At 46.6% G+C, this 15,652-nt stretch overlaps 1 protein-coding gene across 15 annotated transcripts in view; it reads left to right on the top strand.

The window, feature by feature from the left end:
• The window catches only part of SORBS1 (sorbin and SH3 domain containing 1), a 243,256-nt gene that overhangs the window by 138,101 nt on the left and 89,503 nt on the right, over nt 1-15,652 (top strand). For 5 of the 15 annotated variants that reach the window (XM_068548255.1, XM_068548254.1, XM_068548243.1 and 2 more), the window contains 2 exons: nt 5,344-5,370; nt 5,488-5,600. In XM_068548255.1, the coding sequence (XP_068404356.1) occupies nt 5,344-5,370; nt 5,488-5,600 (140 nt within the window). Of the gene's footprint in view, nt 1-5,343; nt 5,371-5,487; nt 5,601-11,676; nt 12,040-15,652 lie in introns of all 15 variants that reach the window. The other 10 variants (XM_068548246.1, XM_068548245.1, XM_068548244.1 and 7 more) reach the window with 4 other exon arrangements.

The raw sequence follows: 15,652 nt of genomic DNA, 5'->3' as shown, positions 1-15,652 counted from the left end.
ATGGCCCGATTGGTTCAGGTGTGACTCCACCTGTGTCCCCAGGTCACGGTGATCTTACTCAAGAGGAGACAGGGAGCCTGAACTGGTGGTGGGCGCTGTACGAAGCTTCCTGTCTGGTATGGCCTGGAGACCATCAATCCCTGTGTTCTGACTCAAAAGCCAAAGTTCAGTTCGACACTTACACCTTATTCTGTGCCAGTTGGCTCCCATCCTTCCTGCCTGATTCTTGACTGCAAAGTTAGCTCTGGATGTAAAGATTCTTGGACCTGCAATCAACTCATTTCCTCACATTTGCTCTCCAGAAATGACAGTAGCAAAAAGATAAGAAAATTGACATTAAAATAGTTAGACATTCCCTACCCCCATTAACTAAGAGTCTTTTTCGTGAGCTCATGTGTGAGAAAAGGGGGCCAAATGAGAAGTAGTTGGAGGCAAAAGTCCCCACGAGAGAAGACTCTCACCATGACACCAACTGCAAGGTCAGGGAATTCCCACAACCACTCTCAGGTTTGATAATTTGGTAGCAGGACTCAAAGAACCCATTGAAAACTGTTATACCCACAGTTCTGGTTTATTACAGGGAGAGGATACAGATTAAAATCAGCTAGAAGAAAGAGTGCATAGGGTGGCGTCTGGGGAAGAAGGAAGCATGGAGTTGCTATGGTCCCTCTCCTGTGGAGTCAGGACATGTTAGTTCCCAGCACTGCGTGTGAGAAAGTGCTCAGAGCAGTGCCAACCATGAAGGTCATACAAGCTGTGGTGTCCATGGTTTTCACTGGGGCTCTATTACATAGGTGTTATCCACTGCCCAAGTGGTTCATCTCACTCTCCAGTCCTTTAGGAGATTGAGCTCAAAGCCCCCCAACCTAAGTCATGTTATTGGTTTAGCACAATGACTCCTATCAGGATGACATTCCAAGGACTCAGAGATTAACTCCTGGAAGCCAGAGGGCAAAGGCCAGAGCTCCTTTTGGGGAAGAGTAAATTCTTTACCACACAGCATGAATAAAAATTAAACAAGATATGGAACGCTCTTAGACCCACTTTTAACACCTTTCCTCTAACTCTTGGATTCTCTACCAGGAAACACAGATCTAACTCAATGAAAAGTGTCCTGAGATCCCAAGAAGTGATCAGCAAAACAACCTTACAACAGACCAAAATGAAATTAGCACAGAGTGAGATACAGGAAAATAAGTAAGCTGTGGCCACAGGCCAGAAAAGATTGTATATAAAGAGTAGATGGAGGAAAAGATAAGGCAAAAAAATTAAACTTCTCATGGAAAGGCTTGTTCTCCTCAGGGCTGCAAAACCTCCTGAGGGACCCAGCTTTCCAAGGCCCTCCTCCATCTCGGGAGCTCTGAGCTAACATTTATTGGGAGAAGCATTTTGACAGTCTCCTTAACCAAGAGTTAATAATTGATGATCATGTACATAAAATTTCACCTGCCGCCCTCAGACAGGAACGGCCCTGGGCTGCTACCAACCTTCAAGATTCAGAAGACTTGGTAACAGATGAAGGAGGATGAAACGTCAGAAATGCAGCTCTTTTAAATAAGAAAGGAATGTTCTGAGGGGTCCTGGGAACTACCTTTTTGGGGACAGGGTAAGGGGAACAGTTTTAAAGACTTGGAATGAGAAGGAAAAGTAGGTTGATTCCCGAGGATATTATGTTCTTAAGGCTATTTATCAAATGGCAGGAGTCAGCTGCTCTAATTGCTGTGTCTGGGAAATTTTTTTCCCCTTATGCTTTGGATCTCGATCTTACTAAGCACATACTTTATGCCAAATACTTCCACTTAGTCCTTAGGACGAGAGAGAAAATTTCTCGTTTCACAGATGGGGCTATGTCCCTTGCTGCAGGATATGCAGTGAGGAAAACAGGATTCAAACTAGGCTGTCTGATGCCACAATGACAGTCCCTTTACGATACCTAAGGGTTTTGGAGGAGCAGACTCTCCTCAGCTTTCCACGACACATCTGTGTGCCAACATCACCTGAATAGAACCAACCCAGCCAAAGAGCAGACAAAATAACATGCCTCCACATCCATGTACAAAGTTCACATCCTTTATTGATAGCCCCTCATCAGAACCTGTTGACATACGGACACCAAGTGGGGGGAAAGCGGGGGCAGAGGGGTGGGATGAATTGGGAGATTGGGATTGACATATATACACTAATATGTATAAAATAGATAACTAATTAGAACCTGCTGTATAAAAAAAAATTTTTTTTTTTAAAGAACCTATTGACATTTAGTGCGTGTGTGTAAATCAAATAAATTTGATAGAATGACTTGACAAAGCTGGACTAGAAATAACCTAGGAAGGAAGATGCGATAGTGAAAGTGATAGATACAGGGGAGGAAGGAGAAACATTGCCACAGTGTGTCACCTGGTATCTGAAGGCCTGCGGGTGCAAGGAAATCTCGGGGCCAGGATCTGGATGGATGCACTAGTGAGTGTTAAAATGGTCATTTTTCCTGCTGTATAGCCTAGGGAACTCTTCTCAATACTCTGTAATAACCTATATGGGAAAAGAACCTGAAAAAGAGTGGAAATAAGTATATGTATAACTGATTCACTTTGCTCTATAGCAGAAACTAACACAACATTGTGAATCAACTCTACTCCAATAAAAACTCTTTAAAAACGGTCACTTTTAGGACACGTCACGTACCTGACCTCAGCAACCCTGTGAGGTGTACGTGGGGTAAGGATTATATTTTATAGATGGAAACAGTGAAATTTAGGGTGATTAACAGCTTGTCCTTGATTGCACGAGCTGGTACGTCGCAGTAATGTGAGTGAAAATCAAGTCCTGTAAATTTCCTAGCCATGTGGTTGGGACAAGAAGACAGACATCTAGGAATTGTCCCTAAGGGAGTGGCAGAAATATGACAGGCAACCTGCTAAAAGAATGTACAACTTAAGCAGGTTATAAAAACTTCGTTTTAGAGGAGGACAAAATTTGCAAAAATGGATATGGTTTCCCAGAGTAAAGATGTTTTTGAGTATACATTATTTATGTCAGTGATTCTCAAAGTGACCTTTGGGTTATGGACCAGCAGCCTTACTATAACCTGGAGACATGTTAGAAATGCAAATTCTCAAGCCTCACTTCTCTGAGTCAAAAACTCTGGGGATGGGGCCCTGCGATCTGTGTTTTAACAAGCACTCCTGGTGACTCCGATGCAGATAGACCGCTGTACATGGAAGCAAATCACTTGAAACCTTTTCCACTGCCTGGTCTTTTGCTCTGACACCCTTTGGCTTCCGCCACCTCCCTGGAATGTAGGCTCTGCTTTGTGGCAGATGGCAGGGTGGGTGGCCGTGGGTGGTGGACAGAGTGCTGCACTTGATTCTGGAGACCTGGGCCGACTGCTTTATCACTTCCTGGCTGTGTGACTTTGGGCCAGTCAATTGGCCTCTCTGTTTCTTCATCCAAGAAGCAGAGTGATTACCTACCTCACAGACTTGTGTACATTGAATTAAATACTAAATATATGCAAAAGTGGCCAACAGCGTCTGGCACTTAGAAAGGTGTTTGATCCGGAAAGCCCATCTCTGATCCCTGAGGAACCCACATTGAAATGGAGCCTTGGGCTGTGAGAGCTGCAGTGCTTTATTTCCCTCTTTATATAGGGTGAGATAGGAGGCAACCAGAGAGGAGGAGGAAATTAAGGGATTGGCTCCACGAGGGGTTGGCAAACTGTGGCGCTTGGGCCTAATCTGGCCTATGCTTGTTTTTGTACAGCCCGTTAACAAGGGATGGGGTGTGTGTGTGTGTGTGTGTGTGTGTGTGTGTGTGTGTGTATATATACACACATATATATGTGTGTGTGTGTATATATATATATATATAATTTTTTTTGGCTTGCCTTTAATTAGACTTAGCTCTTATGCTTTTAAAAGTGGAATCAATCAGAAGGCAAGGGTGTAGGGGAATAGTTTTCCAATACTTTTCTTGTAAACTCAAATTCTTCTTTGGAGTAAAGCAGGCTTTGGTTTACTGTTCACAAGGTTACTTCTGAGTTGCAAAAGAAATTTCCCTCTTCAATCTGGGCTGCCACAATCGGACAGAAAGCATGAGGATGTTTTTTTCTTGCATCTGGGTTTTTATGTTTTAAGGGTTGAAAGAAAAATCAAAGAATGTGCTATGTGAAAATTACATGAAATTCAAATTCCAGTTTCCACAAATAAAGGTTTATTGGAACACAGCCACCCTCGTTCACTTGATATTGTTTGCGGCTGCTTTTGTGCTACAACAGCATAGTTGAATAGTTCTGACTGAGCCCATATGGCTGTCAAAGCCTAAAGTATTTGCTAACTGGCCCTTTACAGAAAAGGTTTGCTAACCCCTGGGCTACATGGAAGATAGAGAATAGAGACAAGAGATGATGCAGAAGACGGTGGTAAATAACAAACATTGCTGAGCTCTGCCAGGCACTGTTCTAAGCATCTCTCATGCATTATATCTTTTAATTCTTGAAACAACACATATGAAGCAGGCATATCGTTACCCCCATTTTTCAGATGGGAAAACTGAGGCTTATAACTTGCCCAGGGCCACAGAGCCCGTAGGTGGAGGAGCCAGGATGTGAATTGAGGTCCAGCTGCCTTCCCAGCCAAGCTTGAGACCACTGTGCCATCCTGCCTCGCGGTGCTGGTCAGGTTAGGAGAGGTTTAGGGTCTCTGAGCTGTGCCAGGCAATGGATGGAGGGCAGGGTGGTAGCTGGCTGAAGGGGGACAAGGGTGCCTTGTAGTATGATGAAAACTCAGGGTGATTAGATTTTGAAATGTTTATGTAGCTCGTTTAATGGAAAGAAGAAAGGCAGTCAGGGAGGAAAAAAAGCCCTTATCACAGCAGATACCTTGGGGCTTAAATCATGTTCTCCCCTTTGCGCAGCACCAACAGCCATGGAAAAAGTGCTTATCGATGTCTCCCTCTCCGGGTCTGTTAATTAGCCCAGGCTGCTGATGAGGAGAGGTCATTCTGGGCCAACGTCAGGCTTATAAAAGGGGAATGCAAGTTAGTGAGTCAGGGCTGGACAGGAGAGTTCTGTGGCCTTTTTGTCTGTAAAATAAGAATGTCAAGAACAATTGTTTCTTCATTACTGTGAATGTGAGCCTTGTGTTTTCAAAGGTCAGCGCCTGTGAGCACATCATGGTTTAGAGTGGGTTCCTATGGTAATTAGGCCATCGTGACTGAGGGCATTTTGTGTCAGGCAATGGGGTGCTGGAGTTTCGTCTTTCTGTGCAGTACGTGCTTGTTTCCTGCAAACGTAACCATTTCTGTTTTCCCCCCTTCCTGTTTTCATCCTTTCTGTGCCACACGTAGTTCTGGAGTCAGAGAATTCCTCAGCAGGTATGGTTTCTCTTGCATCCTTTCTGTCCCTACCTTCCACCAGGAACCCTTCAATTAGAGGGGAACCAGGGAGTGTTCCTGTGAGTGAGGGGTTTCTTTTTTTTTTTCATCTCTCAGATGAGTGGAGGCTTCCTTCCAATGCTGATGCCAATGGAAACGCCCAGCCCTCTCCACTCGTTGCCAAGGGCTACCGAAGTGTGCATCCCAACCTTCCTTCCGACAAGCCTCAGGTAGGCGGGCGCCCAAGGGTGGGGTGGGGACTGTTCTTGAGTCGTTTAGCTTGCACTTGTGACTTCCTGCTCGCCCAGCTGGATGATGGACTGGCTTCTGAGTCCCACTTTTGGTCAACTCTGAAAAAGCCCCGGGAGGACCAGAGTTAGGGAGAAGTTGGGGTCAAGGGAAGCAGATGTATGGGATGAGGCTGGTCTGTACCAGGGTATCAGAAGCATAAGCCCAATATTCCGTAGGTTTGAAACGTGTGTGGAAATGTTCTGAAAGAGGGAATGACAGGTGGGAAAAAGGTCTGAGCCTGTTTTATAAAAACTCTTTAGAGCATAATATTCAAAAGGGGACTGCACTCTGTGTTTATTTCATTAATTTGCTCGTGTTGAGGCTGTAAGAGTTTCAGCAGCTCCGTCCTTACAGATTAAGGTCAGGGAGCTGTGGCCAGCTCGGAATCCAGCAGCCTAGAAGCAGGCGGAAGTCAGAATGGCAATACAGCGGGCTTTACACTGCCTAGCGCTACCCTACAAAAGAAAGTGTACCCCACGTTGTACAACTTGCAGTAGGAATAATTTTGCTTAAGTTTTCCCCCTAAGTTGTTTTCCTCATCTTTCTTTCTTCCCCTTCCTGTTGCTACTTTGCCTTTTTTTTTTTTTTGGCTGCACTGTGCAGCTTACGGGATTTTAGTTCCCCAACTAGGGATCAAACTCGGGCCCTCAGCAGTGAGAGCGAGGAGTCCTAACCACTGGACTGCCCAGGGACTTCCCTACTTTGCCATCTTGACGAAAGTAATAGACCCTGTTTTAATTCAGGCAATCTGTGAAGAGTGTTTTTATATAGCGGAGTAATATCCATGGAACAGAGCAATCCTTTCTTTTAAAAAGAGCTGCGCTGCTCAAAAAAATGCGGCAGAAATGTGTTCCCTATGCAGTCCACCTCCCTGCGCCCGCCTGCCTTCGGTGCACATGCTCCCACAACTCGCAAGGAGCCTGGGGAATCCGCAGGCCTTCCTTGTTCCCACCCCCCTTCTCCGATAATCCTCTGGGTTCTGCTCGTGAGGACATAAAATTGCTCTCGTCCCTGGAATGAAACCAAGTCCGAGATGATGCCTTCCTTCCCCTTTGCAGACCCTTGTCTCCCAGGCTTAGAGGAGGTTGCTGAATCGAGTGCCAAGGCAGCACTACTCAGCCTCCCCGCCCCTACCATGGCCTGTCTCCTGTAGCTACTGCCACGTGCATGCAGGGCCGCTGGTCAGGGCCAGGAGCTGTGAATGGGCCCGGCCTCCTGAAGTCCTCATTAGACTCGGGATGTGGGAGGTCTGTTGTCTGGTAAATGACTGGCCATAGTTTCCCTGTTTCTAAGACCTTTCCCAGCATCTAAGTCTGCTGCTGGTGGCAGGCACACTTCCTTCTTGGCGTTCTCCAGGTTGGATACAGTTGGCTCTATATCCAGGGTAGGAAGTAGTGCTGATTAATTCAAGGCAAGTGTAGAATCACATCCTCTTCCACTATCAGGGACTTAGCCCAAAGGGTAGCTCACTAATTCCTTTTGGCTTCTTAAATAGCTCTTCTACAGAGAGAATTTTAACAGCGTGTGAAGTAAATAAAAATCCCCTTTAAATACATGTACTTACAGCAACTTTACTGAGCATTCGTTGTGTTTGGATCACTGTGTAAACATTGCCCTCAAGGAGTCTGTAAGGGTGAGCCTCATAACAAGGATAATCATGTTGTAATATGGCCTACGAATAGTGTATGCATTTTCTCATCTGTCACTATCCAAGAATTTTCTTTTTACCTGGGTGTCTGAAAGGATACCTGGCATATTGCTGATGTAGAGGTGTTATCTGTATATTCAGTGTAAAATTGGCTATCCAACTTTCAAGAGGCTTTAGGTCGTAGATTTCGTTTTCTGAAAGCAAAAATGACTTCTGGTCTCTATAGCCATTGCCAGAGCTGTAAGTATACGCTGGCTTAGACAAAGCCAAGGTGGGCTGGGCTGCTGACTGCTCTGGCTTGGTTTCAGATGAAGACAGCTCTCAGACCCCTGCAGGCCTAGCATCTCCTCCTAAGGATTGAGTTGGAGTCCAAGGACACACGGGCCAGAGGGGAATCCTATCCTCCTGATGCTCCCACATCTGCCTTTCCTCCTGCTGCCCTGCTCTCCTCACCCGCAGCGACACGGAATCAGGGCTTTCCCCTCTCTGACAGCATCATCTTGGGGATCCCCAGTGGAGGCAGGGCTTGATAGTTTCTGGAACTGTACATACTAGGAACGTGTCAGATTCTTCAAGCAGCCCCATTTTTGTCACCATCCCATCTTCTAAAAAGATAAATGGAATTTCATTAGTAGCCAGCTGGGGAGGAATGCCAACTACCTATATGGTTCCCACAATGTTTACAATAAAACAGAAAGTAGTTCCTTCCATGTAAAGTGACTGTGCCTGTCCCCCTCCTTCTCTAGGGCTAAAAGGAGCCCCAGGACAGGAAGGCCTTGGCTCTGAGTGCGTTGTCAACACTCTGGGGAAGCGTCCTCTCTACAGGGTCAGAGCCCTGGGAAGGCTCAGGCCTGATATAATAATGCAGCCCTGGCACCTTATATGGCCACAGCCAAATTAAGTTAAAAAGTCATTGAAACCGATTTCCGTCTTTGGGCAAGAAGAAATCACATGTGGGACACTTGAGCTCGAAGTAAAAGTAAATTTGAGCCTAACTCAAAATTGCCTTTTACTTACCTCCCTGACAACCATCATCAACTTACCTGCGGTCTCTTTGGTGCGTGCTTGGTCAAGTGTTTTGTTTCTAGAGAACATCATTTTAGTCTGTGAGTACACCCCAACCTCCAGCCTAAGTTCACTGAAACCAAGAGAGTACATCTGGATGGTTTTGCTCTTACTAATGACTGAAAATACGTTTTGTATTTTTGGCTGGTACACACGGCCACATTCCACTGGCAGTGTCCTGGGCACCCTGTGGAAAGGATAGGCGTCAAGTTAACCTAGTTTGCTGAGGGATGGGTTGTTTACTGTCTCTGGGTTGATATTCTAGTCCAGACTCAAACTTTATTCTCACTTATTTACCCTCACTAGCGTCCCTTCCCCTTGCTGCCTGCTCTCCACAAAAAAAAATAAAAATAAAATACAAATAGGCCCACACCCTTGCACCCTCCCAGTTTGGAGTCACAATCCATTTACCATTTATCAACCAAACTCTAATATACCTTACCTGTGCAATTTAGTGGAAGGTTCTCATTTTCTTCTCATACTGGGCTATCTTTAAAGATAGGGGCCAGTGAAGAAAATCTAGGTGTCTTAACTTAGGCTGCTATAAGAAAATATCAAAGGCAGGTGATTTAATCAACAAACATTTATTTCTCACAGCTCTGGAGGCTGGGAAGTCCAAGATCGAGGTGCCAGCCTGTTAGGTTCCTGGTTAGGGCTCTCTTCCTGTCATGTAGACAGCTGCCTTCTCACTGTGTCCTCACCTGGTGGAAAGAGAGGGCTCTGGTCTCTCTTCCTCTTCATATAAGGACCCCTATCCCATCATGGGGTCCCACCCTCAAGACCTCATCTAACCCTAATTACCACCCACAGGCCCCATCTCCAAATGCCACCACTTGGGGTTAGGGGTTCAACTTATGAATTTGAGGGGTCACACATCCAGTCCATAACATTAGGAAAATAAACTTTCCTTATCTTATGGTCTGATTCCTGGTTGAGCCACAGGTGGACAGGTGGCTCTCCTTGAAATGGGGATCATCTGGAGATTTACCCCATTTCCTGACCTTCTGCCTTGCTGAGACCCAGGGAGGAGCTCGGGGCTGTGTTGAGGGAGAGGGAATGAGATGGGAACTACAGTTTTCTAGCTCTGAGCCTGGAGCCAGAGCTTTGGGCTTAAACCATGAGCCTGAGGCTGATCACCCCCTTTTAGGATTGTCTGTGCCTGGTGGGCTGGATGGGAATGAGGAATGGTCTGGAATTTGGTAAACAGGCACAGTCCAATCCAGTCAAATGCTTCATTGCCTGGTCTCTTTGTTCTGGGTGCATCAAAAATGGGAGACTGCATGTTTTTAATCTCATGCTTGTCTTCCTTCTAATAATTAGTTCCATCAAATTGTTTCCTCTGAGACAAGAGCACGTGTGGATTCTAAGTCCTTAGCATTCTCTTCTTGGTGAGTTTTAATTTGTTATGCTTATGGAATTGAGTGCTAAATCTTAGTGACTCAATTAAGACGGCTGCCTCCTGTGAACAACTAAGGATGATTCTTCCAGTTCTCCATTTCCTGAGGGAAAAGAATGGAAGACACTCAAGAGTTGGAGGGAACTTAAACTTTTAAAGCTGAAGGTACAAAGAGGAAAATCTTTGAGGATTGGAGAAAACTGGGGCCTCTGGGGCTTCTTCCGCTGGCGTTTAACCCTTGGGCACCCTTCTTGGGTCAGGAGGTCTCAGAAGGTACAGGTCAACCTAGGACTCGTGTCAACCTGACTTAGCACCTGGGCTGAGCTCAGCCTCCCTGTGATGTAAAGGAGAGTCAGGCCTGCCTCTCCAGGTGAGTAGGATTCACTCCTTGGCTTTACCGCAAGGAAAAATGTACAGGCCATGAAGAGTCTAAGCTGAGGATTTGCTTAAAAACGTGTCCAGAATTGTTTTTTCTTCAGGTCATGTTGTGCTACTATTTCTAATGGTCATCCTTCTTTCCATTTCCCCTCCTCTTTCTTTCCTTTTATTGTGTCTTAAAAATACTACCAAAGGTCCTCTCTCCCCCACGCCCTCCTCTCCCTCAAGAGGACTGCTTTGCATGGCAGCCCCCTGGCACCCGCAGTTCCTTCAAGGACTCCCTTTACCTGAGCTCACCAAAGCCGTACGTCCCACCCGGCACCCCCAGCCAGCAGAGCCCCTCACGACCCCGGCCCATCTCCGTCCCCCTGGCAGCCAGATCAGCGCCCAGAGGTGTGCTGTGTCCTGGGCCCTCACTTCTGGGTTCCACGCTCCCCAGTGCTTGGTCCCACCCCCAGCAGTGCTGTGCAGCTGCCAGGACAGTTTATAGAGAGAATGTGAGCTCTAACCCACGTCATGAGGCAGTTGGGAATAAAAAGGTCAGCAGCTTATATGTACCTTGTTTATCCCATAACATTCGCCCCGTGGCATCGGAAAACCTCTCTGGTGTTGCACGTGACCCAGACAAAGGCACTCCCTTGGAAGCTGCGGGCACTCGAGCACCGGCTCCCAGCACTGCCTCCTGCACAGCCGGCACGGGGAAGCCACCCTCCGCTCCTCCTCCTGACCCTCCCAAGCTATTCTCTGACATCCGTAAGGATGCCCTTAGCCCTGGCGAGAGTCCTTCCCCGGGGACTCGGCCTTCGTCAGCAGACGCAGTGAGACCACCTGTGCTAGGCCCCCAGGTTACCTCTGATCCCGAAAACCGGAAGAGAAAACAACCTTACCTTTTGCAGCCGTGTTATCCAGCCAAGGCAAGGAATTAGGAATGTTTGTGTGTCTCCTACACCCTCTCTTTCGAAAACTCATGCGAGCAGCTTGTTTGTTTTCTGGGCCGCCCTACCTCCTTTTCCTCGTGAGTGGTGCTGCAGCTTGAGGCTCAAACCCTTCTGTCTCAACATCTCAGCACAGTCTCCCTGTGTCTCCCCGCCTCTCTTTTCTGTAAATACGTAAGTATGCTGGAGCGTGGAATCCGTAGACTAATAATATGGTGAGCTATTATATGTTACATGTGTTTTGTAACAAGGTGCCAAAGAAATTGTATTTACTCCCAAGCTTTCGGGCTCTGCAAGCAGTTTTGGGGTTAAACACAGCCTGCCTGCCTGTTCTGTTGTTCTCTTTTTCTCAAGTGTTAGAAGGACTCAAAAATAGATGGATGGAAAGTAAACTTGGATGGGGTTCCCTCTGTGTCATAGAGTGTCAGGAGGCCAGCTGGCTAGCACTGACTGTCTCGTGTACTCTGAGGAAAGGGCACTGATTAAATATTTCTCAGAGTACATCACTGCATGTCCGCTCTCAGCTGTTTAAATATGGAATTCCTTCTTCCCTGCCGTACCCCTTTACGTAATGACCCCCTTATTTCCTACAGGATGCCACTTCCTCCAGCCCAGCCCAGCCTGAGGTAATAGTTGTCCCTCTCTACCTGGTTAACACTGACAGAGGGCACGAAGGCACTGACAGACCTCCAGCATCTCTGGGGCCCCACAGCCCCCCGGTCCCGGCGGCCGCCCCTGCCGGCTCACCTCTGACCTTGCCGACTCTAGACGATTTCATTCCCCCTCATCTGCAGAGGCGGTCTCACCACCGCCAGCCAGCCAGCACTCCTGGCTCCCTCCCCCCCGTTAGCCAGACACCGCCATCCTTCTCACCACCGCCTCCGCTGGCCCCTCCGGTCCCCGAGGGCCTCCGCAGAATCTCGGAGCCTGGCCTCACGGGAGCTGTTTCGAGTACCGTAAGCTTGCTAGATCCCCTTCCTCACGGCTTTCCTGAATGTCTGCTCCCGGCAGTAAAGAGAAAAAAAAAGAAAAGAAAGAAAAACCAAAAAACCCTTTCTCACTCAAGTACTAAGTTCTGAGAGAGACGTTGGCTGCCCTGTGCTTGTGTGATGACCGGAACCGTGTTTGCTTTCACTAGAGCATGCCTCCCCTATGTGTTCCGTGGGCCCCTTGTGGCTGTTCAGCAACCTCTCTAGACCCTCTTCCTCTCTGTCCTGTTTGGAATGCACATCTTCCTGCAGAGAAAACCACCTCTGTGGCCTTTCCTTTGGCTAGCTGTGCTCTTCGTAGGCCAGGCAGATGTAGTGCGGAGAGCGAAGGAAAGCTGAGGAATTGCGTGGAAAAGCCAACAGTAGGCATGGTGCTGTTTCTCTAACAGGGAGCAGGGAGATTCTAGGGGAGGGAAGGATTCACTCTTGCTGATTTTGCAAGTAAGCAAACTCTCTTTTATATACAGCAATGGCAGAGACTGGGTTTAAAAAAAAGTTTAATTGAGCAAATGGATATACAAGCCTGGTACGAGCATTAGCACTGTTTCCTCAAAAGGCAGAAAATTGCTGGGGCCCCTGCAGGGTGGCTGCCAGGGGCTTTTGAGGCAAAACAGTACCTGCCCCAGTGGTCACGGGAAGTTAGAGCGTCCCGACACTTCAGGTCCTGTCCTGCGAGGGACGAGTCCCCATCGTAATGGGAAAGCCCAAGTGCTTTAGAGGAAAGGCCAAGTCCAAGGGCTCAGTCTGTTCTCGCCTCAGGAGCCCTGGGAGCCGAGAAACTGCAAGAACCTCAGTGTGAGTCGTAAAATGGGGACGTACGGATCTGTCGGGGCTGTGGGTGCAGTGGAACTGAGTACGTAGAAGTTTCTGATACAGGGCCTGGCACGCAGAGAGTGCCCAGTAACTGTTAAGCTTTGGGGCTGAGGGGTTGCCCTAGCAAATGGACCAGAGCTCCTCAAAAATAAGTAGCTGACTAAGTAGCAGTTCATCATTGAGTTCCTGCCACGTTCTAGTTTTCCCGCTAGATTCTGTGGGCACAGCTGTGAGCAGGATTTATCTGAGTGGTGTATTGGTGCTCAAGTGTAGCGTACATGGGATCCTCTGAGGTTATACTCCTAGAGTTTCTGATTGAGTGGGTCTGGGGAGGGGCCGAGGACTGAGATTTGGCAACAGGCATCCTGGGGGATTCTGACGCTGAGGATCTGTGGACCACATTTTAAAATGTAGCAACCTAGTGGGTCATGCAGTTGGCTGATGGAATTAAACGTTCATTGACATCCCTCTGCGTAAAGAGGTATGCCTACAAAACTGGCTCCGGTGGCTCATTAAACTGAAGCCAGTCACACAGAAAGCAGGAAGGAAACTTGTTTTTTGACTTGTAAGAGAAATTACAGTGAGATATCAGGCACGCCAAAGCTGGGAAAGGCTACATCCCGGGCAGGGTCCTCTTCTCTAATCTCTAGATACAGCACAACACGGTTAGGTGAGGACCTGGCCACATGTGGCCCCGGGGCTTTGGATATCCTAGCTTTGAGCTTTTCCACTCAGCCCTGTTGGAGGAAAGTGCTAGATTGTTCGCTGATGCATTCTCTTCACCCCAGCTCAATTTATAGGTGCGTTTAGAAGCCACTCTTGTTTTGGAGAGTATAGGCACAGAATGTTTCTCTGGAGCAGCATGTAAAGCAAATCTTATTTTTAGTGCACTGGTATATCATGAGTAGCTTTCTTGTGTACCCTGCACTTTGTCATTTGCATAGATCTAGATTTTCATATTGAGCTTGTCTCATGTGTGCCAGGACAGATTAGTTGGGACAGTGTCCTCCATTTCGCAAACCTGTTTGGTCAGCCTGGTACTGACTTCCCAGCAGGACTTCCTTTGGCCCGATAACTTCTGGTTTGGCCCTGGGTAGGAACAGAGTAAGAGGTGAAAAAGGAAACTGGTTGGATTCCTGCAATGAGTGAGAATTGTCAAGAGGAACAGGAGCCCCTGTGGATGGTGGCCAAGCCACAAGTTGATATCTGCTCCATCTGCAGTGATTGGAGAGTAAGAGGGAAGAAAATTCATGTTAATTGATCCAGGTTCTTTTAGCCAATAGCTATTTTTGTGATGTTCCAGAAATAAGATTTACGCCAGAGTAAAATTTGTGAGATGCTTAATGTTCACACGATTCATCCAGGCATTTATACTTTAAGGAGCTGTATGCCTGATTTTTTGTTTCTTGGGTGCATTATGGCAGAGTTATCTTTATTACATCACTTTGGAAGTAAATTAGGAAAAGTGTAATTGTTTTTCCACTATACAAAAGAAAAAATTGAGACGAGGCACTTTTTGAACAAGATCATATTGTGCCTCTCGAGTCTTAGGAAAAGGTTTTATTTACTAAACTGAGCTGCCACTCATAACTAACAGCTATGACATTAGGGCACTTTCAGAAGAGGTGAGCTGACCAAGCCAGTGTTTTTAAAGGAAGCTCCTACTGTGTGTCAGGAGCTGTCCCGGGTCCTGACACTCACATCCTCTCTTTTGGTGGGCACGAGTTCTCTTGCTACAGAGGTTGTTCAGAGACACCTTTGCTGATAGACGACTCCTGTCAGTTACTGTGGCATTTACTGAGCACCCATGGTCTGCAGGGCATTGTGCTAGGTGCAGGGGGAAGAGGAGGAAGGGAGGCATAGCCCTTGTCCTGCAGGTACTTACGGAGCAGTTCGTCTCTGGTTGGAGCACACTGATTGCTTTAAGCTACACTTTTATCTAGAAGGTAACTATCAGTCTTGTTCTTCAAACCTTTTGGGAATGACACTCTGGCTTTGGGGTCTGTAAACTTCCAAATAGAAACTTTGCAAAATTTATAGGCATGAGAGAGGAAACTGTCTACGTATCTTTACTACATTTTGAGGTCCTATTTTCATGTCTTTAAAAAGACTGCTATTATTCCCATCATGCAGATTATATTGTTAGTAGTAATAATTTTATTGGTATTTCTGGCAGACACCTCAGAATTTCAAAGTCAGGACTTTCAGAAGTCTTTACTTCAGAGATCTTTGTCAGTCAATATTAGAGTGAGAAAATGTCACAGTACAACAAGATAATGTCCAAATCTCAGAAGTAAGTGCTAATAGGGTCGTTCAGTGGTGTAGGTAAGAGTAGCTTTCCAAGAGTTCCAGTACTTAACTCTTCCCTGTTCTTACATCAATGGCTTCTCGTCCTCACAATGTCTCATGTTGCTCTAAACAAGTACTAAACTTTCCTGATTTTCCCCAATTAAACCACCTTTTGTTCTCAGATTGCACTGGGGATTGCATGAGTTTTGCATGTTATGCTTCTTCGAATTTGCTTTTTCAGTAACCGGATTGAGCCACAGTTATGACCAGATGAAAATAATGAATGACGTTGCTGAGACTTCGAGTAACATTCACCTTCCTTCTCTCCCCTTACTAATCCCAACAAAGAGAATGAACATTCCAGATTAAACTTCTAACTGGAATTAATATGTCTCACTGGTTACATTTCTTTTTATAATTAAGGTCCTTGTAAAGCTTTAAATCTCTTCTTTTTAAAAAGCGTTACCTCTTGGTTTCA

Source organism: Eschrichtius robustus, chromosome 7 (assembly GCF_028021215.1).
Source record: "Eschrichtius robustus isolate mEscRob2 chromosome 7, mEscRob2.pri, whole genome shotgun sequence".
In the NCBI taxonomy this organism is placed as follows: Eukaryota; Metazoa; Chordata; class Mammalia; order Artiodactyla; family Eschrichtiidae; genus Eschrichtius; species Eschrichtius robustus.
This window is presented reverse-complemented; position numbering and strand designations above follow the sequence as displayed.